This window comes from Hoplias malabaricus, chromosome 1, assembly GCF_029633855.1.
Source record: "Hoplias malabaricus isolate fHopMal1 chromosome 1, fHopMal1.hap1, whole genome shotgun sequence".
NCBI lineage: Eukaryota > Metazoa > Chordata > Actinopteri > Characiformes > Erythrinidae > Hoplias > Hoplias malabaricus.
Window position 1 is genome coordinate 52053396 of NC_089800.1, and position 26832 is coordinate 52080227.

General features: G+C 44.8%; 1 protein-coding gene across 1 annotated transcript; it reads left to right on the forward strand.

The window, feature by feature from the left end:
• Positions 1-4391: 4391 nt before the first annotated feature.
• Positions 4392-26830, forward strand: LOC136705512 (chloride channel protein 2-like). The gene is made up of 23 exons (XM_066679129.1): positions 4392-4509; positions 4999-5101; positions 7131-7262; positions 8526-8654; positions 9316-9449; positions 10054-10131; positions 10407-10485; positions 11220-11345; positions 11486-11570; positions 12329-12430; positions 12528-12612; positions 13205-13360; positions 13554-13623; positions 13725-13835; positions 18461-18674; positions 19366-19499; positions 20070-20239; positions 20927-21002; positions 22847-22914; positions 23038-23076; positions 24245-24349; positions 25141-25227; positions 25953-26830. The coding sequence occupies exons 1-23, from the start codon at positions 4459-4461 to the stop codon at positions 26133-26135; spliced, it is 2517 nt and encodes an 838-aa protein (XP_066535226.1). The 5' UTR covers positions 4392-4458; the 3' UTR covers positions 26136-26830.
• The last annotated feature ends 2 nt before the right edge of the window (positions 26831-26832 follow it).

Consider the following 26832-nt stretch of genomic DNA (forward strand, 5'->3'; position numbering starts at 1 on the left):
TTGACAATACAAATGTAACTAATTTGTCATGTCAATAAAGCACCTTGAATTGAATTGAATTGAGAGAAAGAGAGAGAAAGAGAAAGAGAAAGAGAGAGAGAGAGAGAGAGAGAGAGAGAGAGAGAGAAAGAGAGAAAGAGAGAGAGAGAGAGAGAAAGAGAGAGAGAGAGAGATACGTCCGATACGTCCTCGCCTGCCATCGCAAAAGGGACAGTGAGTGACTCTGTCAAATGCCCAAACACACACACACACACACACACACACACACACACACACACACACACGCGCGCACACACAGACACAGACACACACTCTCTATGACCCCATATAAAACCCTTTCCCCCGTTCCAGTCACTGTTACTAGTGGTAAATGTTACTATTTCCCAGTTTCTAACAAGTTACACCCTGTATTTATTTAATTCAATATTTTATTGTTTACTTCAATGTTTATGTTCTTCTTAAACTTTTAAAATTGTAACCCAGGGTTTGACAATACAAACGTAACTAATTTGTCATGTCAATAAAGCACCTTGAATTGAATTGAGAGCGCGATTCGGGGCACACCAAAACCGTAGAACCCTGATCAGGAGAAGGGGTTACAGAAAAGGAATGAATTAATGAGTGAATGAACAAATTTCAATTTTTAATGTGATTTTTTTACTATTGTAATGCTGTAATTTTACACAAACACACACACAAAGTACACCCTATTTTACCCTATATTATAATATATTATATTATAATATAATATATAAATAATATATTATATAAACCCAGCTTAATATATTAATGGGGTTCTGTCGCCATCTACTGGTTAGTTATAGTTATGTTACACAACAAGCTCACTCTGGGCGACGAGCAGAAATGCAGCTGAACACAGAAGTTTACAGACACTGAAGGTGTACACGCAGTCCCTAACAATAAGGGAACCTAAAGTCCTGCTGTTCTATGCCATGTGACTATGCTGAAGAGGTAAACACCCCTCAACACTGGGCTGTGGAACAGTGGAACGGTGTTCTCTGGAGAGATGGAGCGCCATGGAGCTTTTGGGGCGAACTGGAGTGGTGTTTGTGATCCAGAAGCAGCCTTCCACCATCAGCACCTGACCTGATAAGTTCTTGTGTCCGAACGCCATCAAATCCTTACAGCGAAGGTGAAAGAGGGCTAACAGAGTATGCACAGCAACAGTGCTGCAGTCTGTATTTGTAGAAGTACAAAGTGCTCCAAAAAGTCATGGTCCTCTGGGTTTTCTCAGAAGCTCAGGGCACGTGCAGGTGGTTCTTAGTAAATCATTTTACACAATGGGTCTTAATTCCAGTTTCTACAGGATTATAGTACTTGTGTGTGTGTGTGTGTGTGTGTGTGTGTGTGTGTGTGTATACCAGGAATATGTGACTTTGTGGAGACTAAAACCTGTATACTCACCTTCCGCCTTCCCCACAATGTAACATTTCATTTTAAAGTGAAGACATGTTTTAAAGTTTGGGGTGAGGGTTGTTGGGTGAGGGTTAGGGGTTTGGGGTGAGGTGAGGGTTATGAGTTTGGGGCAAGGGTTAGGGGGTGAGAGTTATGGGTTTGGGGTGAGGTGAGGGTTATGATTTTGGGGTTAAAATGTGAGGGTTAGGGGTTTGGGGCGAGGGTTATAGGGTGAGGGTTATGGGTTGAGGGTTATGGGTTTGGGGCGAGGGTTATAGGGTGAGGGTTTGGGGTGAGGGTTATAAGGTGAGGGTTAGGGTTATTGGTTGAGGGTTATGGGTTTGGGGCGAGGGTTATAGGGTGAGGGTTATAAGGTGAGGGTTAGGGGTTTGGGGCGAGGATTTTAGGGTGAGGGTTATGGGTTTGGGTGAGGGTTATGGGTTTGGGGCGAGGGTTATAAGGTGAGTGTTAGGGGTTTGGGGTGAGGGTTATTGGTTGAGGGTTATAGGGTGAGGGTTAGGGGTTTGGGGTGAGGGTTTTAAGGTGAGGGTTATGGGTTTGGGGCGAGGGTTTTAGGGTGAGGGTTCAAAGATGAGGGTTATTGGTTGAGGGTAAGGGGTTTGTTTAGAAATTAATGGAAGTCTGTAATGTCCCCAAATTTCACAGACACAAGAATGTAAGTTTGTGCTTGTGTGTGTTCATAGGCGGGGCTATAATCAGAGGCCAGTCAGCTGCGAGGAGCAGACTGTGTTGTGTAAACAGTGTGCTCCACAGCTCCCGCCTCCTCGGCTTCTGTTTACACCTCTGTTCACTTTTGGTGGAAACACCGGCTGCTCGTGTAAAACTCTTCAATTTCACTTTTGTTCTTTTACACGTGAGGTCCGTCTGAAATCAGAGATGACCTTCCTGACCTCTGTCCATTCCTGGGCTTAGGGTTTCTCAGTTAGCCAGGTAACTTCAGCCCTGATTAGGAAACTCAGGCCGAGAAATCTCCCTCAGAGTTATTCTTATTGAACAAGCTTGACTTTGGGCTTAAGATATCTGACTAAACTGAGAAATCCTGCTTTGTGGAACAACCCCTGGTCTCCTGAAGCAAGACAGTGGTTCTGTGTTCCATGGTTGTTACATGGTGACATGGTTCTGTGAGGGTTCTTAATTGGAAGCAGTGGTTCTGTTTACAACCAGGATTTGTGCTTAGAAACAGCTCTATGGCATGTTTCCTTTCATGGCTAAAAGGTTCTGAGTTAAAGGAAATGGTTCCATTTAGAACCCTGTAGAACTATTTTCATGGTGAAATGATCCTGTAAAAGTTCTCAATTAAAGGCAGTGGTTCAGTTCAGAACCAATTGATTGCGACCTGGTTCTCTGCATGGTGAAATGGTTCTTCTGATTAACAAAGATTATGTAATATATGGTTCTCTGTAGCATCAAAAAGGTTCTCCAGTGGTTAGAAGCTGGACATCTTAACAATTGATCAACACCTTTTGGTGCTGTATATGGTTCTTTCTTCATACGTGGTTCTATTGAGGGCTCCTAGTGTTTTTGGAGTATTGTTGTCTTTAATCAGAGAACCTCTAAAGAACAGATTCTTTAAAAGTGTATCACTGGCGCTCCCCAGATTTCCCCGAGTCCTTGTATAAGTGAAGGTTTGAGATGTAAACAAAGTCACTGACAGTGGTTCTAATGTGAAATGGTTCCCTGTATAGAAACCTGCAGATGTCTTATTTACTCCATACAAAGTCGACTGGCCCTGCACGTCACGGCTCGTCTTCTGAGTGTTTATGCATCACGTCCAGTGGTGAAGCCGTGGTCTGTCTGATGGAGTAAGGCTTCCTTGGGGGTTATTTGTCCCCGCATGTCCAGTCCTGGCCAAGTTTTGCAGCCCCTGGTCAAATGTCATGTTTTCTGGACACATCCACAGAGACCACAACTCAATTTAAGCTTTTCTGCTTCAACCTGAACTTATTGGAAACACATAACATACCCCCAAATCTGGGTGTGGACCTTTTTCCACAAACAGGGCAGAATAAGCAGATTTTAGCTCTAAGCCTAATTTTCTCTTTAAATTAAACCTGTTTATGGTAAAGTTGTGTGCCTATAGACGCAGGGCAAGTGTAAACACACAGTCTCTGTGTTAATAAAGACCCATATTTACTCCAAATTTGAGGGCAAATGTAAAAAGGATTGAGTGATATCTGGATCTGATCATATTTCAGCTCAGAGAACTGCTATCGCCTCTGATTTTGGGGTGTTGGCATGTTATGCTTACGTTACGTTATGTTAGCTATGTTAGCGCACAGGCTACATTAGCTAAAGGCTGTGTAATATTTACCCTTTGAAAGTCTGTTTACGCTCTAATAACAGTTTAAAACTTGAAATACAACATTAGCCTGACACAAATTATTACAAATATATCAGAAACTCACTGAAATGTTAATTAGCGCAGCACTAATGCTAAGAAAATTAACAAATATAAAACCAAAATAAAAGTCTCGTCTGTTAGTGTGAAATCACAGCTCTGTACAGAGAGATATTTTTGACATTTTACAGATTACTTTGCTCTTACTTCTGATTAAAATAAATAATGCTAATTATTATTTAACAAATGAATTTAATTAAATAAAATGATAAAGGTATTCTAGATGAAGTCTACAGGGTGGAATTAATGCAAAAATTTACACATTGGAGATCTGTTGCTTTGAAGGGAGAGCTTCAAAAGAAAAAAAAAATAATACTAATAAATAAATAAATAAATAAATTGTGCGCACAATAACCCACATTAGCGTTCGCCAGCGGCTCTGACCTGAGTGGAAAGTGTACACGGCCTAGACATAAGGGTGGGGATGGAGGCTTCTACACATTGTGTACAGTGTTTTTTTTTTTTTTTTTAAATAAGAAGAAGTCTGGGTGGAGTCTACTGCACTGCTTTGGCCCCGCCCCTGTGGGAGAGCAGGTAAGAGAATATAAATTGAAATCACCACCGTGGTTTAAAGAGCATCCGAGCTTCTAGTTTCTACAGACATTACCACGGATACGAGCATCATGACGGAGAAAATCTCGGAAAAAAGCACGCTGCAGTGTGCTCAACCTCTGGTGAGTCCAGTCCTCCATGTCCACTCTGATTTATTAAATCACAACGTGTAAATAGTTTCTAATAGTAACGAGAATAAATCTATATTCTCTAAATTACGAGGTACTTTTACATCTTTTGTTTAATAATGAGACTATCTCTGATTAATATATCTTAATTATGACTTTTAAATCATAAACGGAGGTACTGGATATTGTCATGTCATATAACTTAATATCTCTTAATAATGAAATAATATCACATACTATATCATATTTAACATTATGTAATTAAAATATAATTACATAATAGGTTAACATACACTTAATTTATATTATAACATTTATAACATATATGAATTTTATTACTAATTTATAATTAAGAACACTATTTAGTTATTATTAATAATTACATAATTAAATTCTTTCATTTTTAAAATATATTCAGATTTTTAGATCTACAAATAAAGGTGTGTGTGTGTGTGTGTGTGTGTGTGTGTGTGTGTAAAACAGATGTACACCGATGAAAGAGAAGATGAGAGCAGCTTAAAGCAGCATCTCACCGAACAGAAGAAGCCACTGAAGCCCAGCGAAGGACAGTGGACCAACTTCAAATGTGAGTGACCCTCAGGTGAAAGAGGAAACAGCCACTGTGAGACACAGTAGATTCAAAAGAATCTGGCCGTCCACTCATTCCACATTTCTCATGAAATTCAGAGTCATGCAATAAATGCTGTGTTTTGCCATAAACACTTCTCCTCTTCTGGGAACACGTTACACTGGATGGAGCGAGGATTTGATTTCATTGCACCAGTCCATCTCATCCTAAACAAACTGTATGAACTTTCATCATTCCACTGTTCTTCAGCGCTCAGGACCCCCACAGAGCAGGTGTGAGTGTGACACGGACATGGTTTTAATATGTTAGTGTGTGTTGTGCTGGTGCGTGTGGATAAGACACAGCAGTGCTGCTGGAGTTTTTAAACCCCTCAGAGTCTGGACTGAGAACAGTCCACCGACCAAAAACATCCAGCCAACAGCGTCCTGTGTCACTGATGAAGGACTAGAGGACGACCGACACACACTGTGCAGCAACAGATGAGCTACTGTCTCTGACTTTACATCTACAAGGTGGACCAACGAGGGAGGAGTGTCTCACAGAGTGGACAGAGAGTGGACACAGGGTTTAAAAACTCCAGCAGCACTGCTGTGTCTGATCCACTCACACCAGCACAACACACACTAACACACCACCACCACGTCAGTGTCACTGCAGCACTGAGAATGATCCACCACCACATCACACCTGCTCTGTGGGGGTCCTGAGTGCTGAAGAACAGAGGGATTAGGTGATAAAGTATGCAGAGCAACTGTAGAACTAAAGTGTTACATCTATAAGTAAAGCCAAAGTGATAAAAGGGATACTAGTACACAACTTACTGTATACCTTGCTGCCCTCATGTTTACGTCTCTGAACGTCTCCAAAGTCTCAGGGCGTCTCTGTTGTGTTTTTCTTGGTATCGACTTTGGTTGTTTTGGGCCCAACACATGTTTCTAAGAGATTTGCAGCTGGTCTCCAATATTTTCCACTGCTGATCCATCAACACCAGCCAGAGAGAGTCGTCCATCCATGCCTCCTCTGGTCAAAGCAGAGTTACAACTGTGCACGTGCTCATTAAAGGTCCCATAGGTCACTTTACAAACCATGAAATATCAACACAAAGATCCAGTCAGAATACACCTAACAGTGAGGCCAGCTGAAGACACTGAAAGGATCCAACTCACCGTCACCTTGTGGACAGAGCATTTTTGCCTGACTCTACCAGGAATATCACTTTGTGGGGACCAAAACCTGTTTACACACACCTTGTGGGGAACTGTCTTCCTTGTAGAGACCACAAGCTGGTCCCCACAATGTAATCATTACATTCTAAGGTGAAGACATTTTTTAATTTTGAGGTAAGACTATGGTAAGGGTTGAGCTTACAAAAAAAAAAAAAATAATTAGTAGTAAATCTGCACAAAATTAATAGAAGTCTATGTAATGTCCCTAGAATTCACAAATAGAAGTGTGTTTGTGACTAGAGATCAGTCTCAATGGAGTGAGAGGTGTCCGTGCAGTAGCATTAATACCATTTTAGGCATTTTTCTTTGCGGTCTGTGGCTTCACTTTCCCTGAATGAAATGGTTTATGCTCCATAGAGAGGTTCACCAAGAAGTGGGCAGCCATCCAGGTCACTTGGTGTCAGTATAAGGAGCAGTGTCTGTAACTGTGTCCTATTCACGATATAGTGCACTATTTTTGGGTTCCATCTGCTATTGGTGACAGAAATAATTCAGCACTATTTCTAGCGCACTCAGACAGTAGTGTGCATAGCGGATACCCATAATACCCTTTTATCCTGAACTCAGCTCCCTATAACAGTGCACTACATAGTGAGTACCAACACAGTTTGTGTCAAAACATGAAGAATAATAAGAAGAATCAACAGAGAAAATAGCATTGCTCTGTTAAAGCTACAGCTCAGGGGATAAGGTGATGTAATCTATGGGTCCATGAAGTCCCCTACAGTCTCAGTGGGGCTATAAGTGAATGGTTTCTGATAAAGTGGCCAGTAAGTGCATTGTTGCTCTGCTCTCTGCAGCACGTAGTCCTCTCTGGCGGAAGTTTTTATTGTGGCGCATTGGAGAAGACTGGGTCATCCTCATCCTGTTAGGGATCATCACTGGCTTCCTCAGCTGGGCCATGGACTTTGGCATTGATCTTGGCCTACACAGTGAGTCCGGCTTTTTCCAAACACTTTTTATACAAATGAGCATGGCCTTAAAAAGGGGTGGGATATATGCACAAGTTTACACAATCCTGGGTAAAATACATGTAGTTAGCATAGTGCACTGTCAGAAAAAATGGACTATAGAGGTGTGTTATTGTCACTAAAAGGACAAACAGTGTAGTGTATCTTTAAAGGTACAGCAGTGGTGTTAAAGTCCAATTGTGTTCCCTAAAGCTCCATTACATTACAAGAAAGGGGAATATCTGTAATCTTTCATTATACAACTGTGGGGAATAAAAGAACAGAATAAAAGTCCTGGAGTTAAAATGGGGCATATGAGATCAAAACAAATCTATAATCTACAATTATAATAGAATAAGGTACAATTAAGTTCCTTAATTTAAGGTATTGTACATGTTCCCTTGAATACCACCACAGAGACTGTGTATAGTGTAACAGACAAGAGCCCGGGTCTTGTGTTTGGGGTTTGATTCCCAACTCGGGCAACCACACCTCACTACAACAGGGAGAAACCTTGAGGAGAAAACAACAGGGAGGGAAACCATAGCGACTGCACAGGCATTTTGTAGATTTGTAGATTTAGAAATCACCGTTTGCTCCATAGCAACCACCTGGGATACCAAAGCAGGCATGTAAGCACACCCTAGCAAAAACTAGTTTTTTTTATATCAAAACAAGCACCTACAAACAGCCTGGCAACACTGAGAACACCATAGCAACCACCTGAAACACCAGAAAAAAACATGTAATAGCATGCTTATAACGACCCAGGATACTGTAGCGGGCATTTATCCATGCTAGCACACAGAGCAAACACATTTCATGCCACAACAGGCACCTGGAAACACCATATAAACTCATAGCAACCATGTGGATAGCAGAGCAACCAATTATCAGCATGCTAACCACCACCTGGCACACTAAAACAGAAATAAAGCAAGACTAGCACAGTCTGCAAATACTTTTATACCAAAACAGACACCTAGAAACATCTAGGCAACACAGAGGACACCTTAACAACATATTTTAAACTCATAGCAACCACCTGTGATACCAGAGCAACCACTTATCCACATGCTAACAATCATTCAAAACACTGTAGCAGGCATGTACCAATGCTAGCAAACACATTTTATGCCACAACAGACACATACAAACACCCTGGCAACACCAAGAACACCATAGCAACCACATGGGAGTGGCTTAAACTGCGGAATAACTCTGTGTATGTTTGTGTGTGTCCAGGCACATTACTGGCATACGAGAAGGCACACAGTAATGTGTTTCTGCAGTATCTGGCCTGGGTCTCCATTCCTGTTCTGCTCATCAGTTTTTCAGCAGGATTCACCTACCTCGTGGGACCCCAAGCAACTGGTAAAACACACACACACACAGAGAGAGAGAGAGAGAGAGAGAGAGAGAGAGAGAGAGAGAACTACATTAATATACTCCATTTATTGATGCATAGCTTGTACAAACAAAATGGCTACACTGGAGCTAGGTTCACTGCTCAATGCCAAGAATTATGGCAATGGCAAGATGGCTATCCACTTGTTAAGTGTGACACCACACGTGACGTTTCGCCCTTTCCAGGTCCAACCTTCTGTCCCTGGCCATACATTTATAAGACGTGTGGTAAAGGTTTGTTACTGGTGATTATTGTCTATAAGAAGCAGCTACAGTTTGTACAGAAAGTCCCTACATTTGGTGCTAGTCTGTTTATTATTTTTATTATTTTAATAACTCATCAGAAGGTTTGAATAGTCACTAAATTTAGCTGCAAAATCACTAAGTGGGCCAAACAGAGCAGCAGCTTGGACCCAGACATGACGTTTCACAAGGTCAACACATCACGACTTAACAAGCGGATAGCCATCAAACACTGAACTGTGTTCTCTGGAGTGATGGAGCACCATCCAACACCTCTCACAGATACATTCCAGCCTATTGTCTGAAGCATTTTGAGACGAGCAGGTGTCCATAAGTTTCAGGCCTGTGGTAATGACCCCTCTCTCTGGCTCTCTGACCATGACAGGGTCCGGGATTCCAGAAATGAAGACCATCTTGAAAGGGGTCAATGTTAAAGATCATCTCGGTCTGAACACACTCCTGGCCAAACTCGTCGGCCTCACCTGCGCCTTGGGCAGTGGCATGCCACTGGGGAAGGAGGTACATAAACACACACACTCACAGTTTCCGTGAACTCTGAGGACATAACACATATCATAGCCTTCTGTTCATTTTGTAGAGACTTCCACTAACTTTAACCATAAGTGCTATTGACCAAACATTAGCCTGAAAGCTAACCCTACACTTATGAAAGATATCTTCTACTACACTAACTCTAATCTTAAACCTAACCTTTTAAGATTCCTTCACCTCTAATTTTATGATATATTTAACGGGGACCAGCAGGTCGTCCCCAAAATGACAGGTTTTGTTCTCCACCATGTGATATGTTCCTGACACACACACACACACACACACACACTAAGAACAATCCAATTATTCATTCTTTTTTTTCGGAATTTTTCTGCCACTATGTTGCAGTAACTTTAAAAGATAAAGATTTATGAAAAAATAATTATTTTGTAAATTAAGTTATTTTTGAAGAATAAACACTATTTTGAGAATAATACTTGCTTAATTGTCTTATTAATTTATGGTCTGAATGTTTGTAAAATGTGAGCGCATATGACTCTATTTCTATTTCTTCTGAAACAGAATCTATTCTATTTCTAAATCTATTTCTATTTCTGTCTCTTTCACTCAGAGTCCATTTGTACACATCGGGAGCATATGTGGTGCACAGCTGAGCAGATTTGCAGCATACATTGGCAAAGTTAAAGAGGTGACTACTACTACCATCACCACCACTATTATTATTATTATAACATTTTATCATCATTTAGAATATGAAATTTAAATTGATTTCTTCCCAAAGCCTGCAGACTAGCTGCTGGAGACATGAATTATATTAACATCAAAGTTCCTTCATGTAAAAAACTGGTTTGTAGAGTAATTTGAATCAGTGTCTACTGTGAAAGAATGCAACACAACACACAGGAAACACACAGCTCTGAGCAGGGTCTGTTAGAGTAAACTCTGTGTTGTTATATCGTTTAGAACGAATCTCAGAGGATTGAGCTGCTCATAACCGGTTGTGCTGTTGGCATTGCCTGCTGTTTCGGTTCCCCAGTCGGAGGTAAGGTGTCTGTGTGTGTGTGTGTGTTTATTTTAACTGTAAAGGTCTGCAAGTAGAGCTGAATGTTTTGAGGTTTGTAAAGTGCAAATCTGTAGTTTTAATATTACCCTGCATTGTTTTATTCATCATTGTTTTAAACAAGGCATATTGTGAAAAACATAATTTGTTCACTGCCTGTGCAGATTAAGGTGTAAATCTAGGGCCCACCAACTCACACACTGTAAAACAAGACCCCACAGTCAGTTTTCTGTGAGCTCCAATAAGAAAACACGGATAAAACGAGCCTTTCCGATTCTCATCCGCTTCTGACGTAAAGTGCACAGACTTTAGTATTGCTCTGCCGCCTCAACTCTGTCCAATCACAGCGCTGGACCGGTGTTTATGTGAGAGCACAAAGACGAGGTTAAAAGCAGCAAAACAGACACAACGAGAGCACTGAGAAATGAGAGCACCGAGTAAAAACGGAGAAGAAAGAGACGAGCGAAAACGGCTAAAAACCAGAGGTTTGGCTCCTCGCTCCTCACTGCTGTGCGCTCGGGGTCGGGGTGAACAGCGAGCGGCTCATTATTACTTAAAGAACAGGCGCTGTATGCGGGCGTTCTGAACAGGGCTGTTTACACAGGGGGAGAACACTGCTGTGGGGTTTGATCTTTGTGGTGTTTTGACTAAATCACCACACAGATGTTTTATAAACACATTCATTGTATTTGTGTGTGTGTGTGTGTACATTTCAGGTGTCCTGTACAGCATTGAAATGGCTTCGTCCTTCATCATGGTCAGTAACTACTGGAAAGGATTGTTCGCGGCTACCATCGGTGCCTTTGTGTTCAGATTCCTGCCAGTGTGGAGCGGTTATGACGGTGTGTGTCTGTGTGTTTGTGTGTGTGTGTTGTGGATTAAAAGACCTTCATCTAATTATTCCTTAAACAGTAATATTAATAAAAATTATTATTATAAATAATATCATACCAATAATAGCAAGCTGTCCATTTCTCTACAGAGACCATTACTCCTCTCTTTAAGACGTGGTTCCGTCAAGACTGTCCTTATGAGCTTCTGGAGATTCTGTCCTTCTCTGTCCTGGGGTACGTTCTCTGTTTGAGACGGGGTCTGTCCATAGACTGTCATTCTACCTGATGATTTAGAGATCGGGAACATAGTTGTGCCCCTACAAAGGTTAACAATGAGGACTTACAAGCATTACTTGATGAAGATTTGTGTCAAACACACAGGGGACAACTGAACAACGCAACACTCAACACACTATTTACATTCATTCATTGTCTGTAACACTTCAGTGCAATGTTCAGGGTCGCGGTGGGTCCAAAGCCTACCCAGAATCATTGGGCGCAAGGTGGGAACACACCCTGGAGGGGGCGCCAGTCCTTCACAGGGCAACACACACTCGCACCCACATACACTTTTGAGTCTCCAAAATCCACCTACCAACGTGTGTTTTTGGAACGTGGGAGGAATCCAAAGCACCCGGAGGAAACCCACGCAGACACAGAGAGAACACACCACACTCCTCACAGACAGTAACCCGGAGCGGGACTCAAACCCACAACCTCCAGGACCCTGGAGCAGTGACAGAGACACTACCTGCTGCACCACCAACTGATGTTTTCTTACAAATGTTTCATTTTCAGAAAATAAAAAAATAAATAATATAAATAAATTGCTTTAAATAATGTATACACCTAATGCATTTGATATATGCCATAATCCTATAGAAAGTGTAAACAGTGTTTGGGATTTTGTTGTGTGCTTCTGTGACTAGTTTATTATTAAAGTAAATGTTCTATCATTTACATTAGTTTCTCTCTCTCTCTCTCTCTCTCAGGATACTGAGTGGTCTTGCTGGAGCAGGCTTCGTCTTCATGAATGGTGTGATGGTACGCTTCCTTAGGAGCCAAAGACCCATCAGCAAGTTCCTCGTCAAGACGTGAGTGCCCCAGCAGAAGTTATTTGTGCAATCAGTGAGATTACGGTCCTGTGTAAGTTCATTCTCTCTCTGTGTGTGTGTGTGTGTGTGTATGTAGTCGGGTGCTGTATCCAGCTCTGGTCACTCTTGTGGTCACCACCCTGACCTTCCCTCCTGGATTTGGACAGTTCATGGCCGGCGAGGTACCTCTCACATTTGCATAACTTCCTCATTACTTTTGTATCCATTATTAAAGCATTAATAACATAATAATTTCAATAAGTTGGCTGCATGATGGCGGCACGGTGGCGCAGCAGGCAGGGACCTGGAGGTTGTGGGTTCGATTCCCGCTCCGGGTGACTGTCTGTGAGGAGTTGGTGTGTTCTCCCCGTGTCCACGTGGGTTTCCTCCGGGTGCTCCGGTTTCCTCCCACAGTTCAAAAACACACGTTGGTAGGTGGATTGGCGACTCAAAAGTGTCCATAGGTGTGAGTGAATGTGTGTGTGTGTGTGTGTTGCCCTGTGAAGGACTGGCGCCCCCTCCAGGGTGTATTCCCACCTTGCGCCCAATGATTCCAGGTAGGCTCTGGACCCACCGCGACCCTGAACTAGATAAGGGTTACATATAATAAATGAATGAATGAATGAATGAATGGCTGCATGATCACAGCTTGTTCATTAGCCCACTTCAACAGAAGCGGTCAGTTAGTGTTCTCCTGCGAGCGTGTTGAGGATGCGCTGAGGTGGGGTAACCCTAACCTACTGTCCCCTGCCTTTCCTGACTTCTTGCCTGTAGCTGACACAGAGGGAGACGCTGCTGGCCCTTTTTGACAACCACACGTGGTCCACACACCTCCAGGGGGAGCACTTTGACCACTCGGACCACTCGGTGGCCTGGAAACACCCGAGCGTCAATGTCTTCGGCACCCTCGCTATCTCCTTCATCATGAAGGTCAGTGTAAGCCGTCAGAACACCTTCGAGCAGGATGGGGTTTTGGGGAGTGTGCCCCCTAGTGGTTAAGCATGGTTATTTGGGAATTTGGTTAGCAGCTTGCAGTAGATATGCAGTCATATGTCATTGTATTTGACCAAGTTTTTGTTTTTGGTTAGAGAGATATTTACATAACTATTGTTATCTCCCTCAGTTTTTTATGTCGGCTGTGGCCATCTCGATGCCTGTACCCTGTGGAGCCTTTGTACCAGCTTTCGTCATTGGTAAGTGTGTATATAAAAGGGTTTTGTGTGTGTGTGTGTGTATCAGTGTGAGAGAGAGAGAGAAAATGAAGGGATGAATAAACATATGAATGTATATTTAGGGGCATACCTTGGGCGTCTGGTTGGAGAAGTGGCAGCAGTGGTGTTACCTGCAGGAATTCATTCCAATGGCACCCTCTTCACTGCAGTACCAGGAAGCTATGCTGTAGCAGGTAATAAACACACACACACACACACACACACACACACACACACACACACAGTGAATTTACACATGACCATAATCTCACTGACTGCACAAATCACTTCTGCTGGAGCACGCACAGAATCACAGACATTGTGCCCCTTTCTCTATCCATCCATCCATCCATCCATTATCCACCGCTTATCCGGGTCCGGGTCGCGGGGGAAGCAGTCGGAGCAAAGAAACCCAGACCTCCCTCTCCGCAGCTACCGACTCTAGCTCCTCCGGGGGTATACCGAGGCGTTCCCAGGCCAGTCGAGACATATAGTCTCTCCAGCGTGTTCTTGGTCTGCCCCGGGGCCTCCTCCCCGTTGGACATGCCCGGAACACCTCTCCAGGAAGGCGTCCAGGAGGCATCCGAACCAGATGCCCGAACCACCTCAACTGGCTCCTCTCGACGTAGAGGAGCAGTGGCTCCACTCCGAGTCTCTCCCGGATGTCCGAGCTCCTAACACTGTCTCTAATGGAGAGTCCAGACATCCTGCGGAAAAAACTCAATTCAGCCGCTTGTACCCGCGATCTCGTTCTTTCGGTCACTACCCAAAGCTCGTGACCATAGGTGAGGGTTGGGACGTAGATTGAACGGTAAATCGAGAGCTTTGCTTTTTTGCTCAGCTCTCTCTTCACCACAACGGACCGGTACAGAGCCCGCATTACTGCTGATGCTGCACCGATCCGCCTGTCAATCTCACGCTCCATCTTTCCCTCACTCGTGAACAAGACCCCGAGGTATTTAAACTCCTCCACTTGAGGCAGGATCTCACTTCCAACCTGGAGAGAGCACTCCACCCTTTTCCGGCTGAGTACCATGGACTCGGACTTGGAGGTGCTGATCCTCATCCCTACCACTTCACACTAGGCTGCAATCTGGTTCATCAAGAGCTGGAGGTCCCGGCTCGATGAAGCCAACAAGACCACATCATCTGCAAAAAGCAGACATGGAATCCTGAGACCACCAAACCGGACACCCTCCGCCACTTGGCTACGCCGAGAAATTCTGTCCATAAAAATTGTGAACAGAACCGGCGACAACGAGCAGCCCTGACGGAGTCCAACTCTGACTGGAAACCAGTCGGACTTACTGCCAGCCATACGAACCAGACTCCTGCTCTGTTTGTACAGGGACTGGATAGCTCATAACAAAGAGCCCAGTACCCCATACTCCCTGAGCACCCCCCACAGAATACCCCGAGGGACACGGTCGAATGCCTTCTCCAGATCCACAAAACACATGTAGACTGGTTGAGCAAACTCCCATGCACCCTCCAGGATCCTAGCGAGGGTAAAGAGCTGGTCCTGTGTTCCACGACCGGGGCGGAATCCGCATTGTTCCTCCTGGATCCGAGGTTCAACTATCAGTCGGACTCTCTTCTCCAGTACCCCCGCATAGTCCTTACCGGGGAGGCTGAGGAGTGTGATCCCCCTATAGTTGGAACACACCCTCCGATCCCCCTTTTTGAAAAGGGGAACCACCACCCCAGTCTGCCAGTCCAGAGGCACTGCCCCCGATGTCCACGCGATGTTGCAAAGATGTGTCAACCAGGACAGCCCCACAACATCCAGAGCCTTGAGGAACCCGGGGTGAACCTCATCCACCCCCGGGGCCCTACCACCAAGGAGTTTCCCTACCACCTTGGCCACTTCAGCCCCAGTGATAGACGAGCCCCCCCTGGGGTCCCCAAGCTCTGCTTCCTCTGCGGAAGACGTGCTGGTGGGATTGAGAAGATCCTCAAAGTATTCCTTCCACCGTCTGGTGACGTCCCCAGTTGAGGTCAACAGTTCCCCACCCCCACCATATACAGTGTTGGTGGAAAACTGCTTTCCCCACCTGAGTCACCTGACGGTTTGCCAGAAACTTCTTGGAGCCGACCGAAAGTCGTTTTCCATGTTCTCACCGAGCTCCTCCCACACCCGAGTTTTTGCCTCAGCGACTGCCGAGGCCACAAGTCGCTTGGCTCCTCGGTACCTGGCGGCTGCCTCCGGAGTCCCCTGAGCCAACCAGGCTTGATAGGACTCTTTCTTCAGCTTGACAGCCCCCCTCACCCGGGGTGTCCACCACCGAGTGCGGGGATTGCCACCCTGACAGGCACCGACACCCTTGCAGCCACAGCTCCGTTCAGCCGCCTCAACAATGGAGGTCCGGAACATGGCCCACTCGGACTCAATGTCACCAGCCTCCCCCGGGATGCAGTCGAAGCTCTGCCGGATGTGGGAGTTGAAGATCTTTCTGACAGGTTCCTCTGCCAAACGTTCCCAGCAAACCCTCAACACACGTTTGGGCCTGCCAGGTCTGTCCGGCATCCTCCCCCGCCATCTGATCCAACTCACCACAAGGTGGTGATCAGTTGACAACTCAGCGCCTCTCTTCACCCGAGTGTCCAGAACATATGGCCGCAGATCAGATACGACTATAAAGTCGATCATCGAAATGCGGCCTAGGGTGTCCTGATGCCAGGTGTACTTGTGGACACCCTTATGTTTGAACATGGTGTTCGTAATGGACAAACTGTGACGAGCACAGAAATCCAGTAACTGAACACCACTCGGGTTCAGATCGGCGGGGCCGTTCCTCCCAATCACGCCCCTCCAGGTCTCACTGTCATTACCCACGTGAGCGTTGAAGTCCCCCAGCAGAACAATGGAGTCCCCAGAATGAGTGTTCTCCAGCACTCCCTCTAGGGTCCCCAAGAAGGCATGGTACTCTGAACTGCTGTTCGGTGCATAAGCACAAACAACAGTCAGAGCCCTTTCCCCAACCCGAAGGTGCAGGGAAAGTACCCTCTCGTCCACTGGGATAAACCCCAACGTGCAGGCGCTAAGCCGGGGGGCTATGAGTAAGCCCACACTTGCCTTACGCCTCTCACCCTGGGCAACTCCAGAGTGAAAGAGCATCCAGCCCCTCTCAAGGAGATTGGTTCCAGAGCCCATACTGTGTGTCGAGGTGAGCCCAACTATATCTAGCCGGTACCTCTCAACTTCGCGCACCAGCTCAGGCTCTTTTCCCACCGGAGAGGTTACGTTCCATGTTCCAAAAGCCAGTTTCAGTAACCGAGGATCAGAACACCAGGGCCCCCGACCCCGAACGCCACACGATCCACAATGCACCAGACCCGGATTACTACCTCTCCCACAGGTGGTGGGCCCATGGGAGAGTGGACCCATGTGTCTCCTTCGGGCTAAGCCCGGCCGGACCCCATAGGTGAAAGTCCGGCCACCAGGCGCTCGCCAAGGAGCCCCTCCCCCAGGCCTGGCTCCAGGGTGAGGCCCCGGTAACCCTGCTCCCGGCAAGGGAGGCTGTGTCCATGTTTTCCTCTTTTTCATCCGTGTCTTTATGGATCACTCTTTGTCTGGCCCATCACCTAGGACCAATTTGCCTTGGGAGACCCTACCAGGGGCTATTGCCCCCGACAACATAGCTCCTAGGCTCACGCAGGCACGCAAACCCCTCCACCACGTTAAGGTGGTGATCCAAGGAGGAGCCCCTTCTCTATCTGCACATTACAATTGTTTTAATCCAAGAGCACTATTTAAACCAGGTTCTCCGTGACAGAGTTTAGGATTTGTGTAGGAACTCTGAGCACAATAGGGACTCCTCTGGCGAGTGGATACTCCAGCTCAGAGAGATTGGGAGGCCTTGCCCTTAAGCGGAGGAGTGCCTCAAACCCTGCGCGCATCAATAAGCATTCTAGAGAAACAACCATGTACTTCCCAGAGGTGAACTGAGTCTGTCCGTCATGATGCACTGATGAACTCGGTTCACATCCCACCTCTGGGGAGTAGATGGTTGTTTCTCTAGACTGCGCAGGGTTTGAGGCACTCCCTCGCTTAAGGAACTTGAGACTGTAGAGTGGGTTCTGTAGGGTTCTTTGGGGGGTGAGGTTCTCCCTCACTTAATTGCAATGTCTACAACTGTGGGGGACTGCTGTTCTCTCTGGTTTGTTTACGTCCAGAGGCTCTGTAGCTTTTAAGGTGGAATGGTGTGTTTGAGGAAAAAACATCTGTTGTTGGTACGCGGCTAAACTTTAACTTCTACTAGTTTAGAAGTTTAAAGTTTACTTCTACTAGTTCTGAGAGTGTTTAACTCTTTGAACGACTACAGAATCTCTGTAACTCCATGAGTTTGGTTTTGTAGCACTTCCGCTCTGTGTTGACTTTCATGCAGTTAGCGCTCTCCTGAATTTGAAATGGGTTCGTACCTAAATAATCTGAAAATAAAAAGAAAAAATGTCAATATGGGGCATCCCTTTTTAGGATTTCTAATATTTGGTGCTTTGCAGTTTCACTGCCGTGAGCAGAGAGAGAGGAAGCCTAGCGTGTCGGACAAAGACACATTGTTTTTATACTCGTTTACAGACACCCGGGCTTTGTAAACACATTAGACCAGCACAAACCGACTGGAGAGAGGCAAACGGTGAGGAAACATCCTCAGAATTTGGTAAAAAGAGGTGATTGAAATTGTGAATGTTACCTTTAAAAACAAGAATTTAAGGAGTTTTCCCCTCACTGTAATCGTATCTCTTTTTTTTTGGACATAAGAGGTTATGTTTGCAATATAACAGCAATAAGATAATAAACGTGTGTGTGTTTGCATAGGTGCTGCTGCAATGTCAGGCGCTGCCACTCACACCATCTCCACAGCGATGATCGTGTTTGAACTGACCGGTCAGATCAACTACCTCTTCCCCACATTCTTCTCAGTCATTGTGGCCAATTTTGTGGCCCAAAGCCTACAGCCATCACTCTACGATTCCCTCATCCGCATCCGGAAACTTCCATACCCTGGGGGGCTCAGCTGGGGTCACCACAAGTGAGAAAACTTCACCTTCCATTTCTCCATCCTGTCTCCTTCCCCTGTTCTTCAGCGCTCAGGACCCCACAGAGCAGGTGTGATGTGGTGGTGGATCATTCTCAGCGCTGCAGTGACACTGACGTGGTGGTGGTGTGTTAGTGTGTGTTGTGCTGCTGCGAGTGGATCAGACACAGCAGTGCTGCTGGAGTTTTTAAACCCTGTGTCCACTCTCTATCCACTCTGTGAGACACACCTCCCTCGTTGGTCCACCTTGTAGATGTAAAGTCAGAGACAGTAGCTCATCTGTCACTGCACAGTGTGTGTCGGTCGTCCTCTAGTCCTTCATCAGTGACACAGGACGCTGTCAGCTGGATGTTTTTGGTCGGTGGACTGTTCTCTGAGGGGTTTTAAAACTCCAGCAGCTGCTGCTGTGTCTGATCCACTCACACCAGCACAACACACACTAACACACCACCACCACGTCAGTGTCACTGCAGCGCTGAGAATGATCCACCACCACATCACACCTGCTCTGTGGGGTCCTGAGCGCTGAAGAACAGGGGGAAAGGGGGCTAACAAAGTATGCAGAGCAACAGATGTGTGGTCAGTGAAGCTGATTAAATGGATAGTGACTGGTCCATCCAATTCTTTAAATATTCATGGATTCATTTAAACATATTTGGCTTACTCTCTCTCTCTCTTTCTGTAGGACGTGTGACATACAGGTGGAAGACATCATGGTAAAAGATGTGAAGTATATCAGTCTGAACTGCACTTACAGGGATCTCTACAACATCCTGCGCAGACAGCAGCTCCAAACGTTCCCCCTAGTGAAATCCGCAGGTTGGTACACAGTTCAGCACAAACACTAGTCAAACAGAGATGCCTACATCCCAAGGGCCCCCTGCTGTATGCAGTGGCAGTGTTTAAAGGGAACACAGGTCTGGGTTTTAATGAAACATCTGTGTCCTGTGTTTGTCAAAATGCCACAAAGCACAGCAACATTTTACAATGGTCTAAACTGCCCGTTCATAACGGCAGGTTTCAGCACCTGTTCCTTTAAATGATAATGAGCCGCTCGCTGTTCACCCCGACCCCGAGCTCACAGCAGTGAGGAGCGAGCAGCAGAAGCTCTGGTTTTTAGCCGTTTTAACTCAGTGCTCTTATTTCTCTGCGCTCATTGTGTCTGTTTTGCTTCATTTAACCTTGGCTTTGCGCTCTCACATAAACACGGGTCCAGCGATGTGATTGGACAGACTTAGACGAAAGTGCGGAGCAATACTCAAGTTTCTGCACTTGACGTCAGCTCGTTTTATCCCATTTTCTGACTCGCACAGAAAACCTTTGTTGTGGGTGTTAGAGCTAATGTCAGTACGTGTTATATATATTTTAACAACCCTCCATTTTCTTCAGAGACCATGCTCTTACTGGGATCTATTGAGCGCCCTCAGTTGGAGGCCCTCCTCGCCCAGCAGCTCAGTCGCCCACGCCGATTGGAGTATCTCCGCCAGCTAATTCAGGGCGAGTGTAAGCCCACGAACGCGGCCTGCAGCGATGATGGAACCCTGAAAGTCAACCTAGAGGTCAGGACTTCTGACAGTGACTATTGGACTAGGCAGGGGCTCACAGTAGATAAACTACAGTCACCAATACACAGCACAGGAACTTTCATTAGTGTCATAGACCTGCCTTTAGAGTCAAGGTCAGTCATTACATTCAGTAACTTGTCTCTGACACACACACACACATATATATATCCAAAAGGTTCTGGACTCTCCTTTTTAGTGACATTCAGTTACTTTACAGTGCACATTTTGTTGATGAAGGTGTTTAAATGGGGAGTTCAGCTTTTTTCCCCCTCACATTTTATGCTTTCTAAACAGATACAGGGTGATTTCCACACACCTCAGATAGTTTTAAATCAATAGCTTGAATCAGTTAAAGATATTTTTAAAAAATACTCACACACCCAACATCCATTGGACTCCATTCTGTTGCAAAATCAATGTTACACACATTATACACACACTTGTACATGCTTGATGCAGACAACAATGTTCCTCAGAATGACTCGTTTACTGATAATTAAAAGGCAGTTGTGGAGGCTAAAGCTTGTTGTTGTAACTGACTGTGCACCCTCGAGTCGTACAAATTTATTCATCTGCTGTGCTCCTGCCCAACTCTAAGTTACAAATTAACCAAAAATCATATTTAAAATGTCAGATGATGCTGGTTTTCCTAACAGTGTGTGTGTGTGTGTGTGTGTTTAGGTCTCTACAGATGAACTCTCATTTGGTACAACACATTCATTCTCTACAAAACCAATCACAAGACAAATGGAGAGAGGTACAGGGTCCCTAAACACTACCTACACCACCAAACACATACAAATGTACCAGCTGCACTACAGAATTACATGAAGCACTAATATCGATGTGTTTGAATTCAATCGAATCCTCACAGCAGTTTCCCAGCACACAGTCAGATAAAGAGATAAAGAGAGTCTATTCCTGCAGTAGAGAGGGACTGTTCTCAGTCCAGCAGTGACCCTGAGGGGTCTAAATCTACAGCAGCACTGCTGTGTCTGATCCAGTTGTACCAGCGCAACACACACTAAAGCCCAATTTATACTTCTGCGTCGACCCTACATCTTAGGCAACGCATCGCCGCAAACAGTATGCCGTAGCTTATGGCATAGCTTGACAACCACCTCTCCTGAAATGTAACTACAAATCGCGTCAGTGCAGACTGTGATTGGTCAGAAGTCAGGCGGACATTGTTTATACAGAACTGAAGTAGTACAGGAACATGAACTATTCTCCTCCACAAACACAGAGACAGCAGCACATTCACAGCCAGAGATTTCGATGCAGAAAGCAACCCAAAAGCATAAACACTCAACAGCGTAGGCTCTGCATCGAATCAGTATAGAAGTATAAATCGGCCTTAACACACCACCACCCAAATCACACTCGCTCTGTGGGGGAAGTCCTGATCATGAAAGAACAGACTGAATGGTGGCTAACAAAAGTATCCTGATCAACAGATAGACTACAGTCTGTAAATAGAACTACAGATTGCTCCTGTGTGGTCAGTGGTGCTTATAAAACAGACAAGGGTGTAGTTTTAATGTTATGGCTGGGTGTATCAGCATATATGTAATATTGTACTGTACACACACATTCAAAAACAATCACTCAAGATTGAGCATGATTGTCCTGGTGGATCTCCAGACGGCCACAGAGGCAGATCCGGGATCCACAGCATCCACTACACAGTGGACATGGCTACACCGCAGAGGTGGCTGGTGCTTGGGTCTTCAATTTGGTAAGCTTCTTACTTCTCTTGGCACTTTATATGGTCTTCAGCTGTTTCCTATTGTATCTGTCCTCTGCAATGTCCCTTAGGTTTGGGATAAAGAAGGCATTGTCCAACTCTGCACCTGGAGAGCTATAGTTCTTGAATCTGTAGAAGTATCCCGGTGAGGATTGTCCAGTAGGAATGTCCCTCAGCTCTTTCCAGTCAGACGCGTTTGACATCAGGCTTAAGAAAGCTGGCTGAGAAAACCCAACCAGAGGTGTCCATTCTCATTATGGTTGGCTCTGTTTGTTTACACAGAGAAGTCAATTGTCTTGGGGGTATTTCTCAGTGTTTGTCCAATAGGGAAAGTGTCCAGCAACAATCCTATTGGACAATCCTCAGTTTTGGGCTTAAGTTATCTGGCTAAACTTAGAAATCCTGCTTTCTGGCCTAAGACCTTCCAGAACTAGAGCTGGATGACACTGACTTAATTTATGCAATCCGCCCTACCTCTGAAATTCACCCTTGACCTTCCCAGCTTGGTGGCAAATGTGATGGGGATGACCACACTAACAGCATCTTACACATTTGACCAAACATCCTGAACCCTGCTGTGGGTCTGTATCAGTGTTATCTGGCAGTAGGTCTCCAGGAACAGGTCCACACAACCTTCTTTTAAGGGCATTTCAGAGTTTTTTGCTGTCTACCTAAGGCCCTTCTCTGATCTCATGGCTTGCTTCTGAAAGCTGTGACCTGATGTCATAGAACTGTTCTGAACTGGTATTGAAGGACAGAGAGCGGGTAGTGCAAGTTCTTAAATAGTTAGCCATTGCAGAATGTCCCGTCAAGTCAAAACCATACTTTCCACTGATCCTAACTTTCATTCCTAGGTTTCAAAGATACAGACATTACCTTAAAGAGTCTTCTCTGTTCCCATTCGACTGTGGACGGATTAGAGGTAAGAGAGTAGGAAGACCTACTTGGGATTCCCTCAATCCTTCCCTTGTATCCTTAGGTAAAATGGTGTGTGACACTTCTGTGAATGATCGTGCATGTTGATGTTTGATGTTCTCTCTTCTAGGATGAGCCAGATGTAGATGACACCATGACCAAACGAGAGGTAACAGTACAGTATTTTATGCCCAGACCTGGGTTTTCAACTGTGCCTGAATTCTTTGTCGCACATGAACTTGATTTCCAAATGATAGCATTACCTATATTAGACAAAGGAGTTTAGACAAAAGCATGTCATTAGAATAACAATTCAGATTTCAACAAATGACCAGGGGTTTTGTGTAAAACTTGCATAAGCCAGATAGAGGGACATACTCAAATTTGGTCACACCCAGACAGTTCAGGTTAGGTCCGATTTGCAACATCAGACGATTTATGAGCTGTGTATAGTATTGTTTTATAATTTTGCTCAAACATATTTAATATATTTGACTATGACCCCTGGAGCTCGGTCAAGTCCAAAGAAGCACAGTTGGTCTCATTCTCTTTGGGCAGGTAAAGGCCTTTTCACACAGAGTACGATTTTTTTCAAACCTAAAAAACGGATATGATATTTAACGTAGTGGAACCTTCACACAAAGAAATTTTGAAAGAGAAAGACAAAATAATAAATAAAAACAGAACAGGTTCTATATCAAAATCTGACAAACCATCGCATTGAAGGACACCATTAATACCTGCGTAAAAATCAGATTCAGTGTGAAAAGGCCTTACGAAGGCTGTCTCCCCCAACCACACTCGCCACAACGTTGGCCAACATGAGTTATCAGCTGACAGCAGAATGGAGGACTTACCGCTCTCCTCCAAATGTTCTGAGCTCAAATTAGCTTGCACTGGCATCAGTGTGAAAAGAAGCAGTGGCTGGTTTTAAGTCTTGCTGCCGCCAGCCCTCCAGGTTTGGTAGCTTCATGATAGAAACCTGTAGCATCATCATAGGTTGAAACATTCTAGTAGGCAACAAATGAAAATGATTAAAACTGGGGGGTTACTAACTGGCCCAATGGTCTAAGGGTTGGCCCTATCAACAGTAGAATGCCATTTCAGTCCCAGGGATGCCTCAGCCATCTGAAGCCGGGAGACCAACTGGTTTGGCCCTTGCTCTACTCATCATTAGCAGGAAAAACTGGTAGCATTGTGTTGGATAGAGGGAGTGGACATGGCAATATTTGGGTGAAATCTGGAAAACACTAGTTTGAATGAATAAAAAGGGACGGAAATTGGGCCGAAGCTTTGTTTACAAACAGCTGTGACTTTGTCCTTGTCTCTGGGTGCAGATCGCCGACTGGGAGGAGCAGCAGCTTGCGGAAACTGTCAACTTTAATAACTGCGAGATTGACCCTGCCTCTGTCCAGCTTGTGGAACACACCTCATTGAACAAGGTGTGTGCCCCCTAGGGGTCGGCTGTGTTACATGTTCTACTCTTGGAAAACTGAACAAATACTTATAAAACCAATGGCATAAAGATCACTGTAAAAAAATCACTGTAAATGTAACTTTTTTTGTGATGTGAACTGGATGTTTAGTGATTTATCTGAGATTTGGGAAAAGGTGATGTTTTGTGCAGTAGTTTAACACAATCACAAACTTGTAGTCGATATGAATTGGAAATTGGATCTCATTAAACTTCCTTAATTTTGATTTGACAGCGGAAAAGTCCAGTCACACAAAGTGTGTGATTCATTTATCGGATTCTTTTGACCTGGAGCTGTTCCACAAAGTAGGATTTCTCAGTTTTCCTTAAGATCAAAGTCAAAGGAGCTGAGTCACATGGGACAGTCTTCAATTGGTTAACTGAGATATCCTGCTTTGTGGAATACCAGCCCGTTGGTTTAAATTAATCATTTAATTAAGTCATTTCCCTTTAATTCAGACAAGGATCCTGCTGAGTGCCCTGAGAGATGGCCATAATCGGTCAAATCCCGTTTCATATTCACTGTAATTCGGGACCTGAATGGAACCAGTCTGGTGTTTTTGGGGAAGTGATGATCAATCGTGAGTGACCAAACTCACCTGCCCTTTTCGTACTCGGGTCTCCTCCACTGTTTTTGTTATGAGCCAATGACTTGGGAGTCTTTCATCATTGACTTGACAATGTGGTTGAGGTATGGCAGGAACATCTGATTTGTTATTTGTTCTCTTAACCCACCTTCTCTTTCTGACTCTTCTTCAGATGCACAGCATCTTTTCCCTGATGGCTTTAAATCATGCGTACGTCACCAGCGTTGGGAGACTCCGCGGGGTGGTGTCACGGCGAGAGGTGAGGATTTAGAAGACAAAAGTCATGCTGGGGCCATCTTGATAAGGTTAAGGAAAGAAGACGACATACTACAACAGATTTATCCAAGCTGTGACGTTGAATCATATCAGACCAGTAGCGTATCTGTTGCTGGAGTTTGTATTGATCATCCTCTAGTCCTTCATCAGTGGTCACTTGACCCTATTGGCTACATATTTTCAGTTAGTGGACTACTCTCAGCGCAGGTAATAACCAGAGAGGTAGTTGCACAAAATCGCTGGCTACTTCATTATGGCTACACCTCTCTGGTGTGGAGTTTAGCTCATAACATAGTGGTCAGCCTCTAAACCTTTCTACAAGTGGGCAGCAGTCAGATTTCTGGACATTTTTCAGTGATGGCCCATTCTGTAGTTGTATATGATACACTCATAAAAGCTCCACACACTCAGATACACATGTCAGTGACACTGCTTTGCTTGTAAGAATTACTCCAGTCTCTCATCCACTGTAGCAGTATTTCACCAGCGTGATCAGTCCATCTGTACAGATCTCATCCTGAAAGTGGTAGTGTCTTTGGGTTTGCTCAGATACAAAACACACAGAGGAGGACTCAAACAAGACAAACAAGATCTGGTTTAACCCTCACACAATTAGACTGAGGCTGAGAGAACAATGATCCCGCACTTAATAAAGTGGACGCTGTGAAAGTAGCCAGTAACTCAACCTGTAAATGTGATTTCTCATAGATGCAGAAAGCTTTCGAGAACTCCGTGAAGGTTCAAGGCCCTGAAACACACCCGCCCTTGACCAGCTTCAGAGAGAGCAAGACCAGACGCAGGCACACGCTGACCCCCGAGGCGACAGACCTCCAAACACTCCTGGGCAGCCAGAGTCAACTCGACCTGCCAACAGAGCCCCAGGACAAGTGATGGAAGTGCAGTGGAGCTCAGTGAAGGAGGGAGGGAGGGATGAAGTAATACACAGGGAGATGGGCAGTGGTGTTAAAATAAATGTTTAAAAGTAATAAATAAATTAATTAATTACTTAAAACTGACCCCTACCAAACCCACTTTGTAGAAATGAGAAAAGACAATTGTTAACAGTCCCAATAAATCTGAAACTGGACCAACATCGACCCAAGATGGTTATTTGTGTTCTGTTCATACCATGAAGAAAACAGCCCATCATTAATATCAATGTATCTCCATGTTTGTGGATGTTTAGTTTACATCATTTAAACCCAGCAGCTGTCCTTCACACTGGGTGGAAATTACACAATGCACGGACCAATAGAAATACTCCGTAATTATTTGGAATAAAATCTTTTTACATTGAGTTCCACTGAAAGTTATGTTTTTTTTCCCCTCCTCCTGTAAAGTATTTCCGTAAGCGATATGTACTTAAGAAAAACTTATAACTCAAGGTTCCTATTTCTATTCGCTGGACTATGAATAGCGCCTCAAAGTGGACATGTTGTGGAAAAAACAATATCCTGTTTGAATCCACTGGGACCTCCATTTCTGGCTCTGGAGACAACCAACCCACACACTGTGAAACAAGACCCTCCCCCAGTCTGAAAGCGTGATAAAACGAGTCGTTCTGATTCTGCTTCTCTTCTGACATCAA

Bases quoted from the DNA above. Each gene is read 5' to 3' on its own strand.
- LOC136705512 (XM_066679129.1), top strand. From the start codon at position 4,459: ATGACGGAGAAAATCTCGGAAAAAAGCACGCTGCAGTGTGCTCAACCT. The intron at 10,132-10,406 runs GTGACTACTACT...TATATCGTTTAG, and splicing joins ACATTGGCAAAGTTAAAGAG to AACGAATCTCAGAGGATTGA. The intron at 19,500-20,069 runs GTTGGTACACAG...CATTTTCTTCAG, and splicing joins CCCCCTAGTGAAATCCGCAG to AGACCATGCTCTTACTGGGA.